Below are 9,206 nucleotides of genomic sequence, written 5' to 3'. Positions count from 1 at the left end.
GATTTGTTTGCTGAAGCCGTTTTGATTTTGCTGGCACCCTATCTTCTTTTGTTTTCACCCCAAAAGGTGTTTGTTCGCACCGCGGTCTCTTCAAACTGTGCAGCGTTCACTGCACAGTACAACTGTACGTAGCTCGTCCCAAAGACACCTTTGGCCGGATCGCGTGAAGCAGTTCCCGCAATACTGTACAGGGACAAGTTCGAGGGAAGCTCGAGTCGAGCTGCTTGGAAGTTTCAAGTTGGAACAGCCAACAATGCGAGATCAGACAACCTTGTGAATGTACCGGTCCGGTATTATAGTACATGTACCAGACCGGTAGTACCCGGTGTTACACCGGCGGTGTAGTACACCGTGTACATGTACTATGTACATGTATTGGAAGCTTCAATGAAGCAAACGATGAGCTGAGTCAGCTCAGAGCGGGACCGCCATGAAGCACATACCCGTACTGTACATCACGTACATGTAGTGTACTGTACTGCCAGACTGGCAATGCCAGTTGAGAGCTTACAAGTATAACTCGTATGACAGGTCGAGAAGAAGTAGGGAGAGGAAGAAGACGTTACTTGTAGGCGTCAAAAGACGAAGTGAGTACTTTATTAGTATTAGGTCAGCCACCAATAGGCCATTAGTGTTTGTATAGTTAAAGCCAGTCATACCGGCTTAAACAGGACCTCCTAAATCTCATAATAATATTTTGGAGTGACTAGGTCAAGGTAATCAAACTGTTTAGAGGCTACTTCAACAGCCTCCCTGCCTCTGAACATATTTTATCAAACTGACAATTCTATGTTATAACAGAGGTAAAACTTTCCTTAAAGGACTTTTCCTCAGTCCTTGAAACGCCGCCAGGAAGTCGCTTAGGCTAGCCGATCTGACTTTGCCCTGCAGTTTCTGCTAGGGAAGGAGGACGCTAAGTGACCCGCCTGGTAGGAACTGAAGGATGGAGCCCAACATGTCGTCTCTACTTGCCGCTGCTACGAAGCAGGCTCCCTCGCATCGGTAGAGGCTGTTTCGGTGGGCACAGAGCCCTTCCGATCTGCAAAGAGCGCTTCTTATGAGGGAGAAGAAGAAGCGGGCGCCGCGGACAGCACTGCAGCTTGCGCCAGTTCTCATCGCCACGCTGGAGGAGGGGGGGAAGGGGCTTCTCGAGCACACGTGGCCACCACTCCATCGAAGAAGTCACTAAGCTGGGGTATTTAGTGATGATGTCATTTGTCACACAGAAATCACAAAATCTACACATTATGACACCGACTACGTGTCCAGTGACACAAATGCTGAAAGTGAAAGCGACTGAGATGTACTGGCGTATCTCTAACAAATTTGTTGTTAAGCATGGATTATTATTGATAAACTCATGTGTCTAGATAATTCGGTACTTGACCAGGGAAACCTCAACGAGGAAAAACCTTGTGCGAGCAAAAATGAATAAACCCCAGTGGGAAAAAATTCTAAAAAGAACGCAGAATATAGACACGCTTCATGCGCTTGTATTATCAGGGTATTTCTAAACTGAGTGGCCGGATTCTGCTTTCAGACATTTCATCCTGAGCTTGGCCCTTAGTTCTCTAAACTGGTGCTTATCTAAAGCTTTAGTGAAGATGTCAGCTATCATCTCTTTCGTATTGCAGTAGGTGACGTTAAATTCATGCCGTTCTACTTTTTCTTGCACGAAACAGTATCGTACGTGTATATGTTTTGATCGTCCGTGAAGTTCGGGGTTGTAGCAGATTTTGATGCAGCTCTGATTATCCTCGTATATTATGTTAGCCTGCGTTGTAGCAAAGCCAAGTTCGTTGAGGAGAAGTTTGAGGAATATCATCTCTTGCATGCAGTGACACAGGGCGATATATTCTGCCTCTGTTGTAGAGAGAACTACAGTATGATGCTTACGCGAAAGCCATGAGATAGGACCGCTAGCTAGCATTGTCACGTATCCTCCAATGAAGCGTCTCGAGTCGGGGCAGTTGGCGTAGTCAGAGTCACTGTAGGCAATTAGCTGATCGGCAAGGTTTTCCGATGTAATATCGGTCGAGCCTCCCAGAAGAAGACCGTATTCTTTCGTTCCAGATAGGTACTTTAGACCACGAATGACTGCTTTCCAGTGATCCATACCTGAATTCGCTAGTAATTGGCTGACCTCTCGCATGTAGAATGCCAAATCGGGTCGAGTGCCTACCATTAAATACATGACACTACCTACAGCTTGTCGATACGGAATCGATTTCATCGCATCTTTCTCTTGCTCACTGCTGGGCTGGCTGCTTACGGAAAGTTTAGCGTTCCGTTCTGCTGGTGTTGCAATAGGGTACGGAATGTAGTCGCTGAAGCGGTCAATGACCTTCGTAGCGTACTTGTGCTGGTGGATAAACATCGTTCGGTTTTTACGGTCACGTTGAATTGACCAGCCGAGTAAGTACTTCACCTCCCCCAAATCTGGCATGGAGAAACGCTTTTTCAAGGCTGATTTCAGCTCACTGACGAGTGCTGGTGTAGGCGCAATGATCAGTAAGTCGTCGACGTACACTGCAATGTAACAGGTGATGTCAGCAACTGTGCGTCGAAATACGCATCAATCTTTAATGAGTTTCAGGAACCCGAGATTCTCTAGGAAGGCAGACAAGGTTTGGTACCATACACGAGGCGCTTGTTTAAGCCCATATAAGCTCTTAAGAAGTTTACACACTAGGTGCTCCTTGCCCGGGATTTTGAAACCTTCCGGTTGAGCCATGTAGATCTCCTCTTCCAAGTAGCCATTAAGGAATGCTGTCTTAACATCCATTTGATGGACTTCAAAGTCGAGAAGAGCTGCAATAGAAAGAAGTAGTCAAATACCTCCATCCTGATGACAGGAGAGAATATCTCGTTGTAGTCGATGCCATATTCCTAAAGGAATCCTTTGATCACAAGACGCGCTTTAAAGCGGTCGATCTCGCCAGTGCCGGTATACTTTACTACAAAGATCCATCGGCTACTTAAAATCTTCCTTCCTTTAGGAGGGGATACCAACACCCAAGTGTGATTGTCCATGAGGGACTTGTATTCCGATTTAGCTGCTTTACGCCACTGGTTAGCGTGGGAAGACTTCATTGCTCCCCGATACGTAGTGGGCTCAGACACATACCGAATAGCTAGTAATGTGTACAGTAAATGCTGACGCTGCTCCTGTTCGTGTATGTCTTCCTCAGAGTTGAGGGTTACGTCATTGGCTTCCTCAGAGCTATCAATGGCTTCCGCAGAGAGGCGAAGTCGCTTAGGAGTCGAATGATGCGGAGGATCAGAGTCCGTCTCTGTTCGAAAAGAATAATGTAGGGCTGTTCGATCAACAGCCTCCCTCAGTGAGGGCAGTACACGCTGGTTCACTGTGCCTGGCGCTGTTGTCATTGCAGGGCCCGATGTGGGTGACGGTGTGATCACTGGTTCTGACACATGTTCAGGCTCCGGTGCTTCTGTAGTAGCAGTTGCAGGTGGCAGAGGTACAGGTGCAAGTGTAGAGGTAGATTTCTGCCGATTCGTGGACTGTGTGGGCTCTGGAGTAGACGTCAGGCCTGTGAGAGAGGGAAATTCGTCCTCTTTAAAGACTACATCACGACTGTAGATAATTGCATGAGTATTGATGTCCATCAAACGGTAGCCTTTCTTATGGTCAGGCACACCAAGATACATACACAAACGGGCTCTAGCGTCGAGTTTGTCTCGGTATTGCTCCGTGATGTGGACATATCCGCTGCATCCGAATACTTTGATGTACTGCATGGATGGAATACGGTTGTGCCAAAGCTCATACGGGGTTCGTCCATCCGGTTGGAGCTAGGAGTCATATTGATGAAAGTGGTCACATGATAGATACACTCGGCCCATAACTGCTTCGGTAGCTTGCCGTCAAGTAGAAGGGCTCGGACACGCTCTATGATGGTACGCATGCGGCGTTCTGCAACTCCGTTTTGCTGAGGTGTGTATGCATTGGTAAACTGGGCGTGAGTTCCATACTTTTATAATATGATGCGCGCAAGCTTCTCGTACTCTTTAGCGTTGTCTGCTTGAAGCCGCTGGATCTCAAAGTTACCCTGGTTTGCATTGTCTTCAACACTGAGCGCGTACTCTATGACAGATATATCTTGTCTGAAAATATTCAGGGCTTTCTTCCTGAAGTCTTCGTAACAGCCATACAACTCGCTACGGTTCTTAATTGCATAAGTGAACATGAATCGAGAAAAGTCATCGATGAAGATCAAGAAGTAGCGACAACCAGTAAGGCTAGGCACAGGTAGTGGACCACAGATATCTGAATGGACTTTTAACAAAGGTGATGTAGCACGTTTAACAACTCTATTAGAGTAAAATGGGGAGCGGTGTGACTTCGCTAACGTGCAGGCAACACAAAAGAAATCTGTCTTTGGACCTCGAGGTATAGATCCATCGAGTCCATGTATGGCCTGACTCCTAGATAGGTCATTCAAGACACGAACGTTAGGGTGTCCAAGGCGTTTATGTAAGAGCAGAAAGGAACGTTGCTTACCTGAGGCAATAAGAGCCGCTGGAGGTGCCGCTGGTTTGGCTTGGAACTGATACAGATCCGTGTTGGTAGCCATGAGCGCTTTGATCTTGAAGCGCTGGTCAGTTTGCATAGAGCACTGTTTGCGGTCAAAGTTGAAGCGAAAGTCGTGCTTCACAGCTGCTGGAATTGAAAGCAAACTGAATTGGAGCTGGGGAGCATACAGGACGCCATGAAGGATAAGCTTCTGCATAGTGCCCTTGGAGTCAGTGACTTCCAGATCAACCCGTCCAATGCCTTCGATGGGGATTTGGTTATTACCACCAACCGTAATGGATCCACCACTGGAGGTGATGTCGGTAAACCACTGAGACTCATGGGTGACGTGTCGAGTGCAGCCAGAGTCGATTGTCCAGGTGGGATCGGGTTCTATCTTGGTTTGAGCAGTGAGGCTAAACGGGAGATTGACTGTGGTAGCAACAGCGATGAGACCGGTGTCACGACGTCCTTGGCGAGTTACCTTGCGGTTGTTTCCAGAATCACTGTCGTCGTCATCGTCATTGTCTGACTCAAGCGGGCGGTCCTTGTAGCGATCTTGACCGCGTTGTTTGCCGCCATTTCCGTGCTTGTTCTTGCTACTACTGTTGTTGCCCTTGAAGTCGCGGTTGTTATTATTCTTGCCGTGTCGCCCATTGCCACCTTTGTTCGAGTTCTGGTACGGGTGATCGCGTTTCGAGTTACCCTTGAAGGCGAAGTTAGCAGGTAGCACTGTCCCAGCCTTCACTCGTCCATCTCGCAAATCCTTTTGAAGGCCTCGGCATTGGCGAATGTTGTAGCGTGGGCGATCACAGTAGGAACAGACATTGGCGCTGTCACGGCCTTGGGCTTGTGACACAGGAGGTCCGGTAGCCACTAGAGCTCTCTCACCCTTGGTTGCAGAGGACTCTGGTGTGCCCTTGGCCAAGGTGTAGCGCTCTTGAGCTTGAAGATCGCGAACCTTGCCTTCAATGCTCTGCTTGAGGTCTTCATACGGGATATACTTCCGCTGGCCCTTCCAGATGCGGAGATCGTCCTTGCACGACTTGGGCATCGAGTGGAACAGGTAGACAGACTTCTGTCCCTCGGTCATCACCGATTCGGTGGCTTCTGACGCGGCTTTCATCGCGTTCTCAAGCTTGAGAAATAACTCAGTTAAGTCGGAGCCTTCCTCATACTTGATCTCCATCAAGTAGTGTTGAATGAAGTACGGATCACCATGAAAGGCTGCTCCCTCGTACTTCTGGCAGATGTAGCTGAAAATCTCGAAGGATGTCGTGAGATTCTTGACGAGCCGCACGTGCATGTTGTCCATCGTTTTCATCAAGAAGGCTTTGGTCTTGGCTTCTTGTCGACGGCGTTCGCGCTGGCTAAGAGGCTGGCTCTTCTCTTTCTTGGCGCGTTTGCGTGCACGGCGAGCCTCGCGATGGCTAAATGGTCGAACTACCGGGAGGTCCTTCCTCTTATTTGACGTATCGGAGCTGGCTCCAGAGTCTTCGTCCGAGTCCGAGGGCGGCTTGAGCTTGTCGTCGCTCTCGTCGTAGTCCACAGCGTCGGAGTCGATTTCGACGTTCTTGGTAGTTTTGGCATGCGGTTCATCGTTGGCATCAGACATTTCGCTGCCACTGTCTTCACTCTCGTCTTCCGACACACCGTCGTAGTCGGGCTGCTTCACGTAGCCGAGTAGGTGCTTGCCATCTAGTGCTGCGCACACACGGGTCTTCCAGACGTCGAAATTCTCGGCGCCGATGAGACGTGGGGAGTCGTCGCTTGAGGCTTGGCTTGGGCTCATAACCTTTAACTCGTATGACAGGTCGAGAAGAAGTAGGGAGAGGAAGAAGACGTTACTTGTAGGCGTCAAAAGACGAAGTGAGTACTTTATTAGTATTAGGAAGCCACCAATAGCTGTACACCAGCCATTAGTGTCTGTATAGTTTAAGCCAGTCATACCGACTTAAACAGGACCTCCTAAATCTCATTATAATTTTTTGGAGTGACTAGGTCAAGGTAATCAAACTGTTTAGAGGCTACTTCAACAAAATGGAAAGCTCTAGAACCCTCATTTTCGGCGAAGAGAGACCGGACGCGGACACCACATTATACCACCAGCTAGCAAAGCTGAGCCTAGCGCAGGTGTAAATGTGGCTACGCGAACACGTAATAAATTATAGTATTCTGTAGTAGTGCATATCCAAAAATGGGGGTGAAAAAGCAACTGTTGTGTTGCGTTAAGAATTTTCGATCCTGTGCCTACGGGAACGATATCGCTCGCAGAACAGGTCACTGTATCCAAGAAACTAATATTCTCTTGACCTTTCGGCAACTTGCGACCAGTTCTTCTCTCAATATCCATTCTCACAAACTTGCGAAGGGCTGGAAAGTTGATATGATTCAACAAATCGTCCTCCTTTAAATTGCACAGGCCCATTTGTTTGGCAACGCACTTCATGCTTTTCCTCTGATCAACCCAGTCCTGCAGCCACACCTTCGCTTCTGCCCTGGTTAGGGCAACGCTGTTGATACGGGCCCATGATCTCTCTTCGTCACTGACATCGTCGACCGCCCGAAGGACACGACAGCCGAGCTGAGCGTTCTTATTCAGCGGAGTGCTTTGGGGCTGGTCAGACTGCGTCGCGAGCAAGCGTGCTTCACTACTTGCAAAGAGAGCCACTAGTAGGGAGAAGAAAGCACGCATGCTTAGTCTAGAAAGTCAAGTGTAGCTGTTGATTTGCGCGCGCGGAAGCAGATTCTAGAATGAATTTGAGACCAGTGGAGCTCGAACGGCGCTGTTGTTGTCTCATACCCCACAACTTATGGCACAAGTGTTACAAATAAATTGCCACCTCCATAATAAATATCCTAACTGGATGATTCAGTCTTTTGTGAATGGTGGTACATGTACGGGACGCGTACCCCACTCCTTACAGAAGAAAGGTCACAGGCAAAGGTGCCACCTTTAAGACATGTAACTTGGTCAAAGCGTATCAAGCCAGCCGCCTACGTCGAGGCCGAAGATTGTTGCTACGCTTCAAATCGATACGCGTCTGCATCTGCATTACTTGGCATCACTGTCCTCATCATCGCTGTTAGCATATCTAACTAGCTCGACACTCTTCGATAGAAACCTTAGCTGCAAAAATGGTAGAACATTACGAAGCGAGTCATCTCCTCTGACTCGTTTGTTTAGGTTTTATAATGTTAAAATAAGCGTGTAGGGCATACATGTAGTCAAAAAACAAATGGTAATTGATATTATATATTTTATACACATATCGCTCATTTGTCAGTCAAATCGGTTAAACTGGTTGCTCTTGTGATTAGTCTCGGAGCCTCGTTACGACAGTCGTATACATTCTGTATACTTCCGAGAGCAACAGGATATGGTTCGCGATATGAGGCGTAGCAAGAATCTACGATTTTACACGACCGTCCTAGTGAGTCACAAGTTGTGACTCGCAGGGACGCAAGTTGCCCCCCCCTATCCAAGCCGTGACAGATCGCAAGAATTACAAAAAGTACAACAACATTGTAGTTGACGGTCATTGTAGGTGAGGCGGGGACCAGTGAAAACAATAATATTTGAAAACTATACCGCCTACTCGACTACGAAGTAATTCGTAATACTTTACAATTACTGTATATTTGATAGCACTCGCGGCTAGTAATAACTAAAGCCCACCAGTCGTCATACCCGAATCCGTCGTCTATGATGGCGCGAACAGTCTCTAGTAAAGCGTGTGCACTTTAATATCTTATTCATATATCCGTGTAGTGTCAATAGTACAGGTAGTATATTTATAAGAAATGTAAGGTTCCACAGATGGGTTTAATGGAGCGTTTAACCCCTTCAAACCGGGAGCCTGCATATGCAGCTTTTCAAAAATGCTTAACCTGCATTATGCAGGTTAAGCTCAAATATGACTTAAAGTTTGTATAGTTACTTTTTTTCAAATTCTCGGCTATACAAAACATAAGTCAAAAAGAACCCTACAAGTGCAGGCTCTCTGTACGTGTGGTAGCATAGAAGATACACATAACAAGCGACAAAACAGATAATATTTCTCTAAATTTGAATATAAGATATAAAAGTTTATGTGGTAAACATGAGTTTTACATTATTTTCCAAAGGTAATTTTTTCGCTCCCTCTCCAGCCACTCATTCGAGAATTCGCGCTGGAAAAGAGCGGAGCCAGGCTCTCTGCATGAAATGGTTGCTGTCCGAGGCAAGTACGTGAGCAGTCAAAACATCCCGTTTGGTGTGGCGTGGAAGGAGCTGAAGAAGCAGGGATGGACATCTGTAAGACCGCGAGCGAAGGACTTAGATCCGAGATGGAAGTACGTTCGCCCTGGCGGACATGCTAACGGCACAAAAGGCATCGACTTTTTTCTTGGGGAGGAAGAGCTGTTGGAGTACTACAGTGGTGGTAAGCGAGATGGTGGCGATTGCTGGCTACACAGTCTAACCAATTGTTTGTATGATGTTACAGCTTCCAAAAAGCCTTCGTCTACCGGTTCTGGGCTTGTTTATTTGTTGTTAGATATAGGCGTTTTCCCCGGATTCGGCCAAAGGCAATGGTCCAGATTCCACGCTTTTCTGTCCGTGGATTTTGACCCACTGGATAATGATTTCTGCCGGCGGCACTTCTAAGTAAAGGTAGTATCAAGATCCTGC

General features: G+C 47.4%; 1 protein-coding gene across 1 annotated transcript; it reads right to left on the bottom strand.

The window, feature by feature from the left end:
* Positions 1–6,593: 6,593 nt before the first annotated feature.
* PITG_19831 (secreted RxLR effector peptide protein, putative) lies at positions 6,594–7,229 on the bottom strand (the record flags this gene model as incomplete). Its single annotated transcript, XM_002895841.1, has 1 exon — positions 6,594–7,229. The coding sequence occupies one exon, from the start codon at positions 7,227–7,229 to the stop codon at positions 6,594–6,596; it is 636 nt and encodes a 211-aa protein (XP_002895887.1).
* Between the last annotated feature and the right edge of the window lie 1,977 nt (positions 7,230–9,206).

The sequence above is a fragment of the Phytophthora infestans genome, genomic scaffold, assembly GCF_000142945.1.
Source record: "Phytophthora infestans T30-4 supercont1.128 genomic scaffold, whole genome shotgun sequence".
NCBI lineage: Eukaryota > Oomycota > Peronosporomycetes > Peronosporales > Peronosporaceae > Phytophthora > Phytophthora infestans.
This window is presented reverse-complemented; position numbering and strand designations above follow the sequence as displayed.